The sequence below is a fragment of the Genypterus blacodes genome, unplaced genomic scaffold (genome assembly GCF_046128005.1).
Source record: "Genypterus blacodes isolate CSIRO-AG114 ecotype Tasmania unplaced genomic scaffold, CSIRO-AGI_Gbla_v1 ptg000129l_1, whole genome shotgun sequence".
NCBI lineage: Eukaryota > Metazoa > Chordata > Actinopteri > Ophidiiformes > Ophidiidae > Genypterus > Genypterus blacodes.
In genome coordinates, this window is record NW_027466931.1 from 1,704,227 (window position 1) to 1,722,094 (window position 17,868).

At 46.5% G+C, this 17,868-nt stretch overlaps 2 protein-coding genes across 2 annotated transcripts; one reads left to right on the forward strand and one right to left on the reverse strand.

Annotated features, from left to right (window-relative positions):
• The first annotated feature begins 812 nt into the window (after positions 1-812).
• Positions 813-14,605, forward strand: LOC143010555 (uncharacterized). Its single transcript, XM_076162927.1, has 16 exons — positions 813-1,268; positions 3,996-4,032; positions 6,108-6,148; positions 6,581-6,692; positions 6,900-7,035; positions 7,117-7,273; positions 7,537-8,847; positions 9,521-9,592; positions 10,405-10,651; positions 10,772-11,066; positions 11,153-11,359; positions 11,444-11,493; positions 11,750-12,041; positions 12,260-12,428; positions 12,753-12,847; positions 13,023-14,605. Exons 1-16 carry the CDS (start codon positions 1,181-1,183, stop codon positions 13,128-13,130), a joined length of 3,417 nt encoding a protein of 1,138 aa, XP_076019042.1. The 5' UTR covers positions 813-1,180; the 3' UTR covers positions 13,131-14,605.
• An 8-nt stretch (positions 14,606-14,613) lies between these two features.
• LOC143010557 (tripartite motif-containing protein 16-like) lies at positions 14,614-17,274 on the reverse strand. Its single transcript, XM_076162931.1, has 2 exons — positions 16,283-17,274; positions 14,614-16,071 (listed from the first exon to the last, which is right to left on the reverse strand). The coding sequence occupies exons 1-2, from the start codon at positions 17,244-17,246 to the stop codon at positions 15,365-15,367; spliced, it is 1,671 nt and encodes a 556-aa protein (XP_076019046.1). The 5' UTR covers positions 17,247-17,274; the 3' UTR covers positions 14,614-15,364.
• Positions 17,275-17,868: the final 594 nt, after the last annotated feature.

Sequence of the window (17,868 nt, forward strand, 5' to 3'; positions counted from 1 at the left end):
TGCAAAATAGTAGTGTATCTGTACTTACCAATTATGTACACGGTATTTATAAGTTACCACCGCTATACACCAAATACAAACTGCACTAGCATGTGGGCCCTCTTACACTCACCATTGCAGGCCTGTTCTGTTGAAGTTAAAATCCACTTCTCCCCGCAAAGTAAGAAAGCAACGGTGATGAGCTTGAACACCCCTTCGTCTTCGCCCCTCTCTCTTTCTCTGTGGCCACGCCCCTCTTCTGCTTTTCATACCCCAGCCAATTATAAAAGGTGAATATGTCGAATCACCTGGGAAGGTTACTTAAACATTCTATGCAATAGAGCGCCCCCTACTGCTACATTGGTATTACTTAAACAACTACATTATGTTAAGTATTGACATTTTCATTTTTTTTCTTCAACTTTTATGTCTTTCATTTGAAGTTTAAGAAATGTCTCCCTCTTTCATTTATTATCTTATCTCGTATTTTTCCTCTATTAAGGAATTTGGTTCCTTGACATATATATATATATATATATTGACATTTATATACAATATTGTCATTTGTCACACTGGTGAGATAAGAGATAAGAGCTGAGATAAGATAATTTCCTTCGGGATAATAAACTTTCATCTTATATTAACACCCATTGCGGCTGCGTTCTACTTCTAATTAATAATAAAGCAAAGCAACATGGAGCTATTGGATACACCTGTTTTACATCTGAAAATTAAAAATAGCGAAAAAAAACTCGTATTTGTTTGTGTATTCCTTTCTCCGTGTTTGTATTGACTTCTCCACTCATCCCATTCTTCCGTGTCCGTGACGTCACGCCGAGGAACCAGGGAAGATAAAATGTCCGAGCGAAACCAAACACAAACACTGGCATTGTCTCCACGAAACAGCAACTTTTAAACACTCTTTCACGGCTGTAACGCCTCCGCGGCACCGGGACACCGAGCAGGTGCCTGTAACGAACCCCGGGGAGGGATTCGGTTCAAAGTTGACGGTGTTTGGGAGAAGTTACACCGAGTTTCTGGTGGAATTTAGCGGCCGAAACAGTCAGGAGGAACGATGTCGCTGCTGCTGCCGCTATTTGTGTCCTGAACAACAAACTCCATTTTTATTTATTTATCCCAGACAGAGAAAGGAGGGAGAAGAAAGAAAGGGTGGTAAAGGGAAAGGAGGAGCAGCAGAGAAATGGCAGAAGCTCGGACGGACGAGGAGGAAGAAAACGTGAGGGAAAGCCGGGAGCAAGTGGTGAGGCGGCAGCCAAACGCCTCCGGAGGTAAAATGGCTAAATATTGACTTATCTCTCATCTATCCGGATGTGTGTCCGCCTGATATCGATTCGATACATTGTTTCAGGACGTAAAATCAGGTTGTCACCGAATATACGGAATATATGTCGCAATTTCTGTCAATTTGGCCCACAAAACAGCCCAACATATAGGCTAACCCTGTCAAGTCGGTAGTGTATCAACGTTTTATGTCAGTCTTAAGTTTATATTGTGTTTTTTCATTGTTTATATGCTCTCTATGATCTATGATATTGCTTCTGTGACTCGCAGTAATGTGTTGTTTTTTTTGAGTCCCCGTAAAATGTATCACAGGACGAACACATTTCTTAGTTTGCTCAGCTGTGTGTGCAGATTTAACCCGAAACTATAAGCGACAATGTGCTTTCAATGCTTTAGTCATGGCCATCACGCGTTCAAGTGCAGTGGAAGATGATGTTCGCTTATAGAAGAAGCACAACAAACGAGGGAGTTTTGTTGAACTTCGTCGCTATTTGGAGTGTTTGTGACGCCTGTTAGTGGCGAGAGTTCGTTTGCACTAGACAGTGAAGTAAACATTTCCTAAAGCAGAGGAAAATGTGAAAGATTTGTTTGAAATCTGCTGAAATTTGTTACGTTTTGTGCCCGATAAAGCAATTCGATGTTGACATCTATTTACCCTGAACACACACACACACACACACACACATTGGCATATTTAACTACCGATAAGACACTATTCAAAGTGTGTGTAGGTAAGTACACGTGCTTGAACTGAAAGCCCTACATAATAGTTTGAGTATGTGAACACGTGATGACACCGTTTAAGACAAAGTTCACACACACATGCCTAGATACTCGCTCAAAGACACATTCACATACATTATACACACACACACACACATAAATGCCAAGTTAACAGTAATGAGACAATGTTGTGCCAAGACTAATAGCCATTAGTTTAATGTGTCATGTGTCTTTCTCTGTCTCTCTTGGTCTCTGTTTCTCTCTCTCTCTCTCGCTCTCTCTTTCTCTCTCTCTCTATCTCTCTCGGTGGCGCCCCTTTTTAATCCCATCCAAAGACGAAAACAAGGCGAAGCACTTGGCTCTGTTCGTACCCCGGAGCAGATTAGACATGTTAGTACACACACAGTATGTGGCTGTGCACGTTGGTCCCAATCTGAGTCAGCTGTTGTGTAATGAAACTCAATTGTCAGAGAATTCATCCAAAACTGACGTGTACCATGTTGACATCATCAGGTTACAGAGTTGAAAGACCAATCAAATCTCACCACTACAAAAGTTACACAAAGTTAGAGACACATAGAGTTTCCTCCAGCTGTTCCAGCTCCAAACTTTGACCTTTCACCCCTGGGTCCCAGATGAGAAAACAGGAAGCTCTAATTGCAGAATTTTGCTGTGGTGTTCATCTGCCCTGCAGGAGAAACATCTGGAAGTGTTAAAACTCCCGATGACGCCAGCAGAACGCCGCATTGGCCAATCGGAGCCTCACTTCCTGGATGCCGCGGTCTGGCTTGCCAATTGGGAAGCTGGACGGAGTTGGACAGAGTTGTCCCGTCAGAGCTTTAGGGAGACGGAGAGCGAGAGATAGAGAAAGAAGAGGAAGAGGAAAGATCCAATGAAAGGGAAAACTGTAGAATAGTAAAGGGAAAGAGAGGACGAAAGAAGGATTGTTATCGTCTCTGTCCGACACTCTGGACGTTGCAGCAAAATGAGCTGACCTGGTTTTCAATTTGGTATGTGAAGAGAAGGTATGGGATAAGAAGGCACACACACACACACACACACACACACACAGAGCTTCACCCTTAGAGAGAGAAACTGCTGCTTTTCCGTCTCCTTTCCATCTGTCCTCAGCACAATGAGAAACACTCTCTGCTGATGACGCTGTCGTCTTCTGCTGTGATGTCCTCCTCTTGGACTTTGTTGTTGGTACAGTTTGACTTCCTGTGGGTGGCGCACTTTTCCTCCGAACACTGACACAATTAGGATTATTGTTGACCTGTTTGTGAATAAGATAAACTGGAGCTGCTAGTTAATTATGTCTTTCTGTCTTTATTCCCTGTCACTTTCTCTCTCTCTCACTCTCTCTCGCTTTCTCTCTCTCTCTCTCTCTCTCTCCTGTTGTCTCTTTCTGTGTATCACTTTTTTTCTGTGCCTCTCTTTTGTGTCTCTCTCTCCCTGTCTTTCCTGTCTCACTCACTCACGTTCCTACCCCTCTGTCTCTCTCCGCTGTGCCCTTTCATCCGTCTCTCCTTTTGGCTTCTCTGTCTCTTGCTTGCTCTCTGTCTTAACTCTCTCCTTTTCTCTTTCTGTCTGGTGTTTCTTTGTTTTCCTGTCCCCTCTCATTCCGCTTCTTCTTTCTGCCCCTCCTCTCTCTCCCACATTCTCTTTTTTTCTGCCCCCCTTTGTTACTGGTCCTGTCTGCCTGTCTGTCCTCTCTCACGCACTTTTTTACATCTCTGTCACGTCCTTAATCTATATCTCATCCCTCTCCTTTCACCTTGTCTTTCTTTGTATATCCCTATTTTCTGTCAATCTCTCTCTGTCTTGTTCCCTGTCCCTTTTCTACTTCTTTCCCTCTCCTTTCTTTCTCTATCACCCCTTCTTTCTCTCTTCATTCTGTCCTTTTGGCTTATCTATCTCTTTTGCTGTCTCTCCTATATATGTCCTCTCTTTTTTTCTACCTCTCTCTCTCTCTCTCTCTCTCTCTCCAGCTCGATCTGACCGACGAAAACCAGAGCACCGTCACAGGTGAGTCATTTATGCTCTTCACCTCCCTCGCCCTCTTCATCTCACCCTGGCAGTTCACCGAAGGGAGATAAGGGAGTTATGTGAAGACGTGAGAGTTTGACTCGTCCTACCTGTGCAGAGAGTTTCGTGTTTGCAGTGGAATCCAGAGTTGAGTCACAGTCACAGTCACAGTTAAGGTGAAGTTTGGGACTACTTTCTCTCGCAGGGACTTCTTTTCCCCCTCTTTGGTATGGGCTTGACACACTCTTGAAAGTATTTTGGCTGTTAGCTGGTCGGCATAGCAACTGCCTGAGACTGAGGGTTGAAGAGTGTATGTGTGTGTGTGTTTATGAGGGAAACATAGCCTCAGTGTACTCGAGTGTATTTCACCTAAAAAGACCACATGAAGAGTTAAGTGTCTCACTCACACACACACACACACACACACACACACACACACACACACACACACACACACACACACACACACACACACACACACACACACACACACAAGGCCACCGTCCTCGTATTGTTGTTCTGGGGTTTATGCTGCCAGAGCTCGTCTTGAGTTCAACTGGGTGCGCTCACACACATTCTGGCCACCGGGGGCAGCGCCACCAAGGCAGAATCTGTGGCAGCCCTTTACATTGGGCCTGCGAGCACACCCGTGATTTATAGGCTGTCGGCCCTGTGGGTTGTTGTCCAGGTAAACGACAACTGATGTGAGGGCCGCTGAGTCCAGTTCCTCCATAAAAGACCAAACCTCACCCATCAGCATTCAACCAATCAGAGGTTTTTGTAAGTTAGTAAGTGACTGAGAGAAATGCAGCTTTTGCCAACACTTTTTTGGCTTTGAAGTTTGTGTGTGTGTGTGTCAGGGTGAGTCATGTTTGCCTGTTCATGGTTAGCAGCTTGACGGCTGAAGGGATAGAGAGAGGACGCGAGGGAGACATTCCGAAATAAAGAAACACGGAAGGAAAAACTTGAAAGACAACAAAAAAGAGAGAGAACAAGAACGATGGAGACAAAAAGAATCAGGACCAACAACAAAACGACAAAGTATGCAGAGTCTGGCTTTCATTCTTTTCTAGCCTGCCTAGCAACAGATTTCCAGCCAATGAGAAGGGTTTTGGCTGAAATTCAGGCTTTCCCATCAGGCCTGCAGCTGCAGTGTGTACATGCAAATGCATCCGACCAGGCAGGTGAAGACTGGGAACTCAATAAACACTTTTTGCAAGTTGGGAAAGATCAGGGAATCTTCCATATGTATACTGGAAGCACACGGGGAAGTCCTCAGACTTTTTCCTCTAGACAAAGCTGTAGTGTCAAATGTTTGCAAAGCTGAGAAAATGTCAACAGGAAGTAGACATTGAAGTAGGTTATAGGTTAACTTATAGAAATTATTGAAAGATTTGCTTAAGCAAGTTGACGTGGTCTTTGTCTGACGTCATCCAGTTAGAGGCACGCAGAGGTCGGTGCCCTGGGGTGGGGGGGGTCGCTACTTGTTGCCAGGAGCAATCGAGCATCCATAATGTGTGTGTTCGTCACATGCATCTATGTGCTTTTTGTGTGAATGTGCTTTTTGTGTGTGTGTTCAGGGCCAAGGTTGTTGGGACAGTAAGTGAGCAAAACAGGGGAAAGCTTACACACACACACACACACGCGCGCACAATCTTTCATAGACTGATTCCAGGGTGTTTCACTACCTTTTCACAGGATGTGAACAAGGACACTTCCTGTGTTGTCTGTGTGGTTTCCGTGGTTGTCATCAATGTCAGATGTCACTGCTTTGTTGTTAAGCTGTGAAACGTTAACAGCTTAAAGGATCACATTTACCATTGAAACCAAACTGTGCACAGTTGACATTTGTTCTATGCAGATCGTACATTTTGACTTGACTTAAGTCTCGTGAATGATCAGAAGAAGGCGAAGTAGTAAACTTGAAAGTGACCATACAAGGCCAAAAACACGAGTCGCTCACCAAAACTAACGACTGGGTGGGAAGAGCGAGCTGCGCCTGTTGCTTGGTAGAGAAATGGCAGCGAAGTAAGAGTGACTCATATTTTCCTTTTTGTTGTTCTCTCTCTCTGCAGCCAGGGACCTCTCTCGTCCATCAGAGCTGCCATCAAGAGAAGTGAGTATACCGCTTTTCTTCTCCTCCCCTCGTTCAAGCATTTGTCGCTGTTCTTCTCGTCTCGCTCAGTAATGAAGAAGAGGTTCAGCTCAGTTCGGGGTGGAAACACTACGTCAGGCTGAAATCATAGGTGTGAAGCCGCACTTTGGTTTCCTAAATTCCGGCCCGGAAAAGCAGCGGGTTTGACCTTTTGGTGGATTAAGGCAGATGCTTATTCCACATTTCCAATACGGTCAGATCTGCGGAAAGAAATGTGCCAGCGTTGAGGGGAGAGCAGCGACTGTTGAGTCCAGACTGTAACCGTTTGTGTTTTAACCCCCAGTGGGGATGTTCTCCCTTCATTTGAAATGTGAAATCATTAAACCTTTCAGCATTTGCATCGGCTTCGAAGCTTCTCTGTTCCCCGTGTGATCTTTAGATGTGTTTTGTCAGCCTCCACCAGGTCGACCTCGCTTTCTGAGACGTCGAGAGACCGAGAGAGAGAGCGCGAGAGAGACAGAGAGCGAGACAGAGAGCGTGACAGAGACAGAGAGAGAGACAGGAGGTAAGACACATTTCTGTCAGAATGCAACTATCCTCTCATCTTAAACTGGCAGAGCACGGATCACAGATCAAACTATTACATCATACTTTAACGATCCCTGCTGTTACACATTTCCGACACACAACACGGCAAACTGCAGGACCCCAGTTGTTTGTACAGTTTTGTGTTAATACACTTTGACTTTCTTTTACTTTGATTTGTTTCTAGGCGACCAGAGATAACCATCCTGTCAGCAGAACCTCTGAGCGCCACATCCTGGTTCCCTGGCGCTTCCGGGGGCTTCCCTCCTCCGCCTCCTCCTGCTGCACAGATCTGGGGCTCCACCATCCCTCCGTCTGTACAGGTACTGTGTCTGTCTGTCTGACCCTCTGTCTGCTGTCCATCTGTTTCATTGAAGTAAACAGCAGAACGCTTCTCTCCTCAGCCTCCTCCGTCATACGAGGAGGTGATCAGGGAGAAGACGCAGGAGCAGGTTCTCCTTCCTTCTTCCCCCCGTGCTTCTTCAGTGCTGTCGGTTTCCAAGACAACCATTGCCACGCAGACTGACCCAGGCTCCTCCCCTGACCCCCAAGACGCACAAGGTGAGACGCTGCTTGTTCATAAATATATATTATGTCAGGAATTCCAGCTTAATCCTCTGTCCAAAATCATTGTCTCAACGTGTGTGTGTGTGTGTGTGTGTGTGTGTGTGTGTGTGTGTGTGTGTGTGTGTGTGTGTGTGTGTGTGTGTGTGTGTGTGTGTGTGTGTGTGTGTGTGTGTGTGTGTGTGTGTGTGTGTGTGTGTGTGTGTGTGTGTGTGTGTGTGTGTGTGTGTGTGTGTGTGTGTGTGTGTGTGTGTACACAGTGAGGAGACCAGTGAGACCTCCACGGCCGCCTCTCCCATGCACTCCCAAACAATCTGACACTGATGACATCACCGTCACCGCCAGCCAATCAACACTCGCCTTCCTCGACAGTGACAGTTTGAACCCGAACACACACCTTGAGGCAGACACACACGCCACCATACACACACAGTGTGACCCCACTGACCCTTTTTCACCTATGACCTCAACCTCTGCTGCTCAAACTGAAGACTGGAAGCCGTCTCTGACTGCTTCTTCTAACCCTTCCCCTCACAACTTGTTGCAGCGCCCCAGGCCGCGTCCCCGCTCAAAGGCCAATTCGCAGCCAATTGCCTGTGAGGTCAAAGTTCAGACCCTGGTGAAACTCCGCGAGGACGGTTTGGCCACCCTAGCCGCCTGTGCAGGAAGGGACGCTGCTAACAAGGAAGTAACTGAGGGGAAGTACCTGCAGGAGCTTCTGGAAGCATTCAGCTCTGACGACTGGGGCTTCCCTGATCACTATAGTGACAGCGGCGGGCTCAGCCAATCGGAGGGCGAGGAGGACGACGAGGAATTGAACGAGGAAGAAATGGCGACGTTGAAAGCAAGAATACAGGCTTTCGAACAGCAGCAGCAGCAGGTGACCGAGAGCAGCTGCGGAGACCAGGGAACTGTGGAAGAGTTTGCGGTCACACAGAGACCTGAACCTCGGCCACGCCCACGTCTTCAGGGGCAACCGGCAAAACCAGCCCCGCCCACTGTTGCCCCAAAGCCAAAAACATTTCCTCAAGCCCCCAAACCGTCCAACAAAGGTTTCTGGGAAGACGGAGGCTTGACAGCAGCAGCGACAGACTCGGGCTGCACCAATGCTCTAATAACACCCGAGCCCCCTCCTGCAGATCCAAACCCTCAACCCCAAACTGCTACTGAACCTTCCTGTATCCCAAAATCTGCCCCTGCATCAGGACCCCCACCCTACAAAAACACAGAAACACCCTTAATTACCCCAAAGCCCCCATCTGTTTCAGAAACCCCCCAGTCTACAGCCCCGCCCCCTGCTGCCTCTGCACCCATCCCTGCCCCCAGGCCCCCTCCACCCAAAGTCACCCCTTCCATCGCCCTGGAGACCCCCTCCCCAGTCAACCCCAAACCCCCACCCAGACCTCCGGTTGCACCCAGGGCCAGCATGGGAGCCTCGCCCCAGGATAAGAGCGGCGTGGCCGGGCCCGCTGCCTCGGCTCCGCTCCGGAGATCCTCCATGGAGGTCTGCAGCGCCGGAAGCAGCAGGAGCCGAGCCGAAACGGAGACACAGGACACTGCAGACCAGACTGGTGAGTAAAGATGAAGATGGGGAGTAAACACGGAGCAGGCTCTCCACAATCAAGAACCTCTGGGAATTAATAATAATAATGTTTTGATAACGTATTGTCAGTCAGTGATTATTGTGGGATGAACCTAGCATGGTGATCCCTTCTATTGTTATATGTCTCCTTCTCTTAGACCCTAACAATCAAATGCTTGGGCCGTCTGCAGCTTTAGCTTGTTTTCTTCTAAGAGCATTCAAACTTAAATGAATCATGTCTTTGTTAGCTGAGCTGTTGATAACAGGGTTAGGGGTAGAGGGTTAGGGTGAGCTGAGTGAAGGAACTCTATCCTCAATCTCCTCAAAACAAATGTAATTTCACTTCCACGCTATTGACCAAGGTATAGATTTTGAGCTTTGGTCCAGTGTCGACAGCACTGCCCCGTGTTTCCCATGAAGCCTTTGTGCGTTGGGCAGTGACGTCGGTGTTTCTGGCGGCTGCACAGACCCCCCATTGTCACCACACAACCAACAACCAGCCGGCGTCTCCGCTCGCTGTGGCAGAAAAACGCAAAGATATCAGTGGCAACAGACTCGAGGCTTCGGAGGAAGAGGGTGTTTATTTGACTGAAAAGTTTTGACCCTGATGATTCTGACTCAAGTTGAAGGAGTGATGATGGACCTGTAACTTTGTTTTTCAGTAAAAGCGAGTGGACGTCCAGTCATTCCCAACAAACCACCAGCACTGACTAGAGACTCACGCCGAGCGAGCGGTGAGGTCGTGTGTGTGTGTGTGTGTGTGTGTGTGTGTGTGTGTGTGTGTGTGTGTGTGTGTGTGTGTGTGTGTGTGTGTGTGTGTGTGTGTGTGTGTGTGTGTGTGTGTGTGTGTGTGTGTGTGTGTGTGTGTGTGTGTGTGTGTGTGTGTGTGTGTGTGTGTGTGTGTGTGTGTGTGTGTGTGTGTGTGTGTGTGTGTGTGTGTGTGTGTGTGTGTGTCGTCATGTAAGCTGGATGTGGCTGCAATACAATGAAGCGTTTGAGAGCTTAGAGAGACAAATCCTGCAAGCTTGTTATGCATGACAAACATGCAAAGGAGTGATTTGGATGCTGCGTGTGTGTGTGTGTGTGAGAGAGTGTTGTCGTACAACCCAAACCTTATGAAAGAAAAATGCTGTAATTGTGTTAGCAGAAAATAGCTAGCTTGTTTGTGGTGTGACTTGAATTAGTGTGTGTGTATGTGTGTGAGAGAGAGAGTGTAAATTATTCTGTGCACAGAGATCCATTATACAGCACACATGTTTCCCACAATGCACACATTTCCACTTCATTCATAGCTATTTGAACTTGGATTAGCCAAGGATGTAATTGATGAAGTTCTTATGAAGGCATTTCCAAAGTAAACACAACTGCAAATGGAGTTTTAGTTAACAAAATGCTCAGCTGAACACTTTTATGTACATTTTTGTCCGCCCTCTCTTGACATTGATATTTGACGTATATGTTATTTGGAACCTTTACTGTTTGATAAGGATATTTGGCTGGTATATGTAGATGTATCACTGTTTTTACGTCTGCTCTCCACCTCAAGCTCCAGCTCTGGTATCCAAACCCACCAGGGCCTCACCGACACCCCAAGATCCATCCCCAGTCCCATTGAAACCTCCTTCTCCCGCCCCGGTCACAGCCTCCAAACCCCCGGGACTGACCATAGCCCCCAAACCTCAGACACTTACGCCGACTCCAGCTCCAGCTCTGAGAAAGGTCCCTGTGGTCCAAACAAAGGAGGAAACCAGCAGCACCAACCCCAACGCCTCAGACCCTCCTCTGCCTCCACGGTAAGAGGTTTAATGAAATATTATTAAATAGGAATTAGGATGCTTCTCTGATTTCCAGACTGGAATGGTGGGAATGTGCTCTTTCATTACACCGTTTCCATCTTTGTCTCTTCTCTTAAGGCCATCAGGAGTGAAGCTCCTCCCCCTTCGGCCTCCACCAATCAAATCCACTCCTGGCCGACCGCCTCCCCCGGCCTTAACTGTATCACCCTCTCCTGCGGCTAAACAGACTTCTCCTCCTTCTAAAAGCAGCCCCACGCCCTCAGTCACTCCAGCCAACCCAACTTCTTCACCACAGTTTGGTCCCCCCCCTTCATCCAGCACAACCAATCAGACACCAGGTCAGAGGACACTAAAGCGAGGACCACCCCTGCCCCCGCGCCCTAAACCTGGACACCCACTCTACACTTATGTGGTACAGACAAGCAAACTGAACACACCTGCATGTTATAGATTTGAGTCTGTAAAGTGTGTAATTTCCCTTATTTGGTCACATCTCAGAAACAAGAAGTTCTAATTGTCCTGGATGACCCAAGCCCCGCCCCCCCAGAGACTCCATTGAGTGACGGGACGAGTCAAACAGCGATAACCCCCGTCATCAGCCAATCCCAGTGTCTCCTGGACCTGGACACCCAACCAGAGCCTGTCCCGGATCTGGACAACCAATCAAAACCTGGCTTGGAGGGCATTGGCCTATCAGAATCCCAGGTAGAGGGAGAAGCTACTCAATACTGAGCACAAAAGGCAAAAAACTTGCAGCGTCCCATTAATCTGTACGTTTTTGTTTTGTAGTCCATCCTGCCTACTGAGCAGAAAGAACAGCCGGACCCTGCTCCAGTCAGGTCAGACACACACACCCACACACACTTCTGTAGGCTTAGCAGCATTACTTGGTTGATTGTGGTACTGGTTGCCTGATGGCGGCACTGTAGAATCAAAGTCGTATGATCTAAATGTATTCATACACACAGCCGTCCATAAAGGCCACACCCATTTGTGCCTTATTAGATTTTCTGCCATTTTCATTGGCAATTGGGGAGGAGTGTTTGGGCCTTGGTGGAGGTATGTACATGTTTCACCACGTATATTTGTGTGTAGTGGTCCCAGGTGCATTGCCTTGTCCGACTACGAGGGAGAGGAGGACGACGAGCTCACCTTCTCGCAGGGCGACGTCATCGCTCTCATAGAGCTCATTGGACAGGATTGGGGGCGTGGCCAAATCCACGGGCGAATAGGAGTCTTTCCTCTGAACTTCGCCAAGGTGGTGGAGCCCCTCCCTAAGCCGGCGTCTTCGCCCGGAGAAACAACAAAGGCCACACCCACGGAGACGAGCGGTGAGATGGATTTGTCTTCAACCGCTCCGAAGTCCACACAGGACCAAGACTCAGAGGTGTGTGTGTGTGTGTGTGTGTGTGTGTGTGTGTGTGTGTGTGTGTGTGTGTGTGTGTGTGTGTGTGTGTGTGTGTGTGTGTGTGTGTGTGTGTGTGTGTGTGTGTGTGTGTGTGTGTGTGTGTGTGTGTGTGTGTGTGTGTGTGTGTGTGTGTAATATATATTCCTCTGTATTTCTCCCTGTATGTAATTGTTGTCATGTGCTTTGTGGCGGTGGAGGAGTGGGTCGTGGCTTTGTTTGATTTTCCCGGTCAGACTGCAGAGGATCTGTCCTTCCGCAAGGGGGCGCTGATCAGAGTGACCGAGCGCATCGACAGCGAGTGGAGCAGAGGAATGCTGGAAGGGCGAGAGGGGCTTTACCCTGCTGCTTTCACACAGCCCTGCCAGGGTAACACACACACACACTCGTTCTCATTTATTCTTCCCCTCTTCCTTCATGTCTCCCAACTGTTAGTCTTGTAGCCTTCTCTTTCACTCTGTCTCTCTCTTTGTCTTTCTGTGTTTCTTTCACACTTTCATTCTGCCTTTCTTTCTTTGTCTCTCACACACACAAACACACGCACACATACATTCTCTCTCTTCCTTTTCTCTAGTTTTGTCTTTCTCTCTCCCTTTCTGTTTCCTCTTTTTTCTCTTAGTCTCCCCACACACACACACACACACAGGTTTGCAGGTGGTGTGTTTAACTGCCACTTCCCCTGTCTGTTTGCAGATCAGCCAATCCCAGAGCAGCAGCCAGTAGTGAAGGGCGTGGCCAAGGCTCTGTTTGACTTCACAGCAGAGAGTGAGGATGAGCTGACACTGAAGGTAGGAGTTGTTTGGTATTGCTCAAGTATTTGTTGCCTTTGTCTTTGAGGATAATGCTTTTTTTTTTTTTTTTTTGGACGAATTGATTTGTTGGCCACTATTGTTTGTAATTGATGGGCGATGCTGGTAGTCAGTTTTCACACATCCCCTCTCTCTCTTTGTCTTTCTGCCGTAGATCGGTGACATTGTCACTCAGGTGGAGTCCGTGGATGAGCAGTGGATTATGGGAGTTGTAGGCGGAAATCGTGGGATTGTGCCTAAAAACTACATTTCACTTCTCTGACAAACAAATCTCGACACAAGCCAACGGTGGAACCTGCAAAATGCTTCCAGAGTTTGCCTGTTTGGTGTTGTAACCAAAATGTTGTATGTGTGTGTGTCTGTGTCACCAACAGTGGTCATGGACACACAGGCTGTGACAAAGTAGTATAGTCCAGTGTTTCACGTAACAGAACGTTTCAATTTTCCAAACAGGCTTCACTTTTAGTAGTATTTTCTTTTTGTTACTCAGATGTTTAGTTTGTGCTAGCAGTTTGGATCAACACCAACAGGAACTCTTGAGAATTATTTGGACTGACACCTTGCCCGATGGTTGACAGCCCTGCTCACAGTTGTCACGGCGACTGAGAACACAGTGGGCCTGTGTTGCTTTAGTAAAGGAGTTGGTTGGAATTTCGCGCCTTCATCTTTCTCGCCAATGACTCCTTCCACTGCCCTCTATTAGACTCCCAGGTCAGATCCCAAAGCACAACCACTTTAATGGTGAATAAATTAATAGGTGTGGATCGAATGGAACAAGAAATCACCTTAGGGCTGGCCCCCGAGTGCAGTTTTATGGATTCGGATGTTTGTTTTTTTTCCAATAATAATGCATTGTCACCTCAGTTTTCCATTTGTCCAGCAAGTGGCAGCATTACGTCATAATGAAGGCCAATGTGCCTGTGCTTTCAAAAAAAGTACTAACCCCCTCCTCCAGACATGTTTGTTGCACAAACTCCAATAAACACTCCAATCTATTGAGCAGTAACGCTACGTAATAATGCATCAGTTTGTGAAAATAGTAAAAATACAAGCCCTGAGCTCACTGTTGCACTTTTATCTGTCGGTGCAAAATGCTGCCATGCCGCAGGTTTTGTGGACTTTCTCTGTCTTTTCCACTATGAGCTGTGAGCTGATGTAATAACAAAGATGAAGTTACAAAACCGTTATTTCTCCGTACTTCTAGGTCCTTTGTAGGTCAACACTAAAGAAATACACTCAATTGTAATTTTGTACTTCAGTATTATAGTACTGGAGCTGTATGTGCCAGCCCTTCAGATTACAGATGTGTACGGTCATGCTGACAGCAGACAGTGTTCAATCATTTCAATGAAGCAGAGCTTGGAGATATTGCGTCAAAGTCACCATTTCAACTGGAAAAGTCTCTCAGCAGGTTTGGACTAACCTTACTAAACTTTAAATCACATTTATCTCATCAAACACTACATCTCAAAAACAACAAACTGGCTGTTGACAAACTCATCGACTGAGCCTCGCAATTAGTTGATGTTTCTCATGACTTATTTAGCAGCAACACGAGAAAGAGAAACTTGTCTTATTGTGCCGTCTATAATAGCTTATGACTGTAACGCTGCCTGCGGGAGCGGGTGTGTGTGTGAGAGTATGAGATTATGAAAATAGCTTTGTTATAGATATTTGAATGTATGACCAAACATTCCAACTTTTTAATCTAAATAAAACTTTGAAACATTTCAATAATTGTTGATCTTGTTTTATTATGTAGTTTCTCTGATTTATTAGAAGTTACACAAGAACTTCTTCCATGAACCTTTTCTTCATTTGTAATTGGAACCTTAGTTCCAAAACCAAATTATGATCAAACTTTCAGGGCACATATTCGCCACTGGTTCAGGAAACAAAGATGGTCAGAGACAACAACCTTTAACCTTTCCTTTCTGGTTGGTGAACTTAAGTTTCAATCGTTTCAATCCCAACAAAACATGAATTGGCTGGTAACCTCAAAAGTTGGTTCCTGGCGAGAAGGTAGTAGGAAGTGGGAACCGTGACTTAAGTGGACTTGTGTTACTCTGCCCCTGCTGTTTGTTCTTCTGCCCTACCTTTAGAGTTGCGCAAGGAACGCCATCACCTCATTGTCTCAGCGATTCTTTTCATTGCACATCGGTTCCAATGACACTGACTGGATTGAAACGTTGAAGTTGCCATTTAATAGCCTAATCTAAACCATCCAACAGTAGATTGTTTTTTTAGAGATCCCTGTGATCGACAATAACAATAAATCGGTTTTGGAAATCGTTATAAATTGACATTTTAACAAACCTAGATTATGAAATTGTAAGTAATTTTAGGATTTACACGCTTCATCATCTTACACAGCAACAACACACGCATTTTGCACGGTATTTCTTCATTTTGAGTGCTTCCTCTCCTTAAAGCCTATTGAGCATTAAGCAATTGCGTACATTCGGTGTGCGGCAGCATCTGTGTCATCCTATGTTTCTACTTGAGCTCAACATCGTCTCCATCGGTTCCGTAAAGACCGAGTCCTGCATAGATGGGCTGAGTGAACGCGACCCTGACTCTGTGGAGAAGGGTCATGCTCTCAGAGACGCTGTAGAAAGACAGGAATCCTGCTTCGTGGTCCAGATACACTCCGACTCGGGAAGACATTGGACCTGAGACGCGTGTGAAGTCGTTGTTATGCATGAATATGTAACTCTTGTCACAGTGTAATGCCCAGGACTTGTCATTGTAACCAAACCCACACTCATTCAAGCCTCCTGATTTGCTGATGTTCTTGTATGTTAGGGCGATAGCAACTTTGTTTTTCTTCTCCACCTCCCAGTAACATCGTCCACGCAGATGTTGTGTACTCATGTCCTGAGTTATGTGAATGAAGTTGTCGGGGTGAAGTGTGTGTGAGGTATTTTCTCTGGCAAGGGTTATTCTTTTATTGCCCTCAGATAATAACAGCCGCTTGTGTGCTGTGTTTGGATCCAGGGTCATTGGGCGTGAATATTTCAAGAACTCTGCTCTGGTTTTGGGCTCTGCTTGTGATTTAGGCTCAGTCTGAGGGATCATGGTCCATTCCTCACTGAGGTTCTGTACTTGATCTCTTAGCGCTGATACGGCCGCGGCCACAGCCTCAAAGTATTGCGGAGGAGGGGGCTTGGTGCCAGCTGGGTCTCTCTGCACCCCTTTGGTTTCTGTAAAACATGAAAAAATTGTTTTATGAAAGATAACTGGGTGGTTGCCATCATGTTTGGGGCAGTTACATAGGTGTTCTAGGCTCTAGTTCCAACTTCCAACTCAACTTTCAGATATGTATGATAAAATCGAACTGCATATTTATAGATCAAGAAATCATAACTTTATAACTGTTCCATACACAAAATAATAGTAATGACATGCACGAACCTTGGCCTTTAGATTCACTGAGACAGGACAGATATTTGGTCAGAAAATGGCAGTGGTCCTCTGTGTGTGAGAGCTCCTCCAGCTCGGTGTCCTTTCTCCTCAGCTCCTTCACCTCCTGCTCCAGCTTCTTCTGCTGCTCCTCCATCTGGCTCATGTCAGCTTCCTTCTGGGATTTGATCTGCTGCTTCACTTTGGATCTTCTGCCCTCCAGAAGACTGATCAGCTCGGTGAAGATCCTCTCGCTCTCCTGTGTTGATTTATCTGCAGAGCGATTGACCTCCTCCCTCTCCTGCTGAAGCACCTTCACATCGTTCTGTTTGTCCTGGATTATTTCCTGGATTTGTTGTCGTGTTGCCCCGAGATCATCTTGCCTCTCAGTCCTTTCTGCTACGGCTGAGACTGTGTCGTGGCCTTTATGTTCATCCATGGAGCAGAGGATGCAGATGCAACACTTGTCGGTGCGACAGAATATCTTCATTACTTCATCATGTCTGGGGCAGAGGTTCTCCTGGAGCTTTTCCGAGGCTTTGACCAGCTTGTGTTTTCTAAAAGCAGACGACTCATAATGAGGCTGGAGATGTTGCTCGCAGTACGAAGCCAGACATTGCAGACAGGACTTGAGTGCTTTCCGCTTTGTCCCAATGCAGACATCGCAGCCCACATCTTCAGATCCAGCATGGCAGTCATTGGCCGGTTCAACTTCTCGTTTTTGTCCGGTCTTCTTCAGGTCCTCCACTAAGTCGGCTAACATGGTGTTTTTCACCAGCACAGGCCTCGGCATGAATCTCTGTCTGCACTGAGGACATTTGAAGGTTTTCTTCTGTTCTTCATCATCCCAGACACTTTGAATACAGATCATGCAGTAGCTGTGTCCACATGGAATGGTCACGGGATACCTAAGTACATCCAAACAGATCGAGCAAGAGTATTTGTCCCAGTCCAGCTGATTTCCATGCTGCGCCATTTCACTGCACTCGACATCTGCAAATGTCAGATTTGCACTGACATTTACCTGATAACAGAAAACGGACTCCAAACCACACCTCACTTCCTTGTCTTCACTAGCTGAACAAGTTCAGTGAGTAGAAAGGGCGTTGTTTACTGGAAAAGGTGTGGTTTGAACTTTGGCAGGAGATACAGCCTTGTTTTTGTTGTACACACTCATAACAGCCACTTTCCCTCTATACCCGGGTTTCGTACATGTTGCACACTGAGATCCTTGAAAGTCTACCACTATGTTTCATACCAAGTGTTGGGAATGTTGTGGAGATTGAAAATGTGTTGTCCAGGCCTGTATTTTAAGTTGATCGTGGTCATGGGAAGTTTTTAATAATGATAGGAATCTTGACAAGTTGAGTTAGAACCAGAGAAGATGATCAGCAATACCGTGGCCACAGTCTAAAGACAGTCCGGACACAGTAACTCACACACTGCAGAGTGAAAAAAATGTCATTAAATTCCTTTTATTTTCACAGTTGAATGCATCTTTTCTTCAAATTCTCAATTGTGATCCTGACAAACATACATGTTTCATATCAACACACACATCACATTACAGATCGTCATTAGCATCAGGACGTGTCTTT

What these genes read in the sequence shown, in the direction of transcription:
- LOC143010555 (XM_076162927.1), top strand. Translation starts at nt 1,181, where the DNA reads ATGGCAGAAGCTCGGACGGACGAGGAGGAAGAAAACGTGAGGGAAAGC. An exon ending in GGACACTGCAGACCAGACTG is followed by an intron (nt 8,848 to 9,520) that starts GTGAGTAAAGAT and finishes TTTGTTTTTCAG; the next exon opens with TAAAAGCGAGTGGACGTCCA. An exon ending in GACCCTCCTCTGCCTCCACG is followed by an intron (nt 10,652 to 10,771) that starts GTAAGAGGTTTA and finishes TCTTCTCTTAAG; the next exon opens with GCCATCAGGAGTGAAGCTCC.
- LOC143010557 (XM_076162931.1), bottom strand. Translation starts at nt 17,246, where the DNA reads ATGGCGCAGCATGGAAATCAGCTGGACTGGGACAAATACTCTTGCTCG. An exon ending in CAGTGAATCTAAAGGCCAAG is followed by an intron (nt 16,072 to 16,282) that starts GTTCGTGCATGT and finishes CATGTTTTACAG; the next exon opens with AAACCAAAGGGGTGCAGAGA.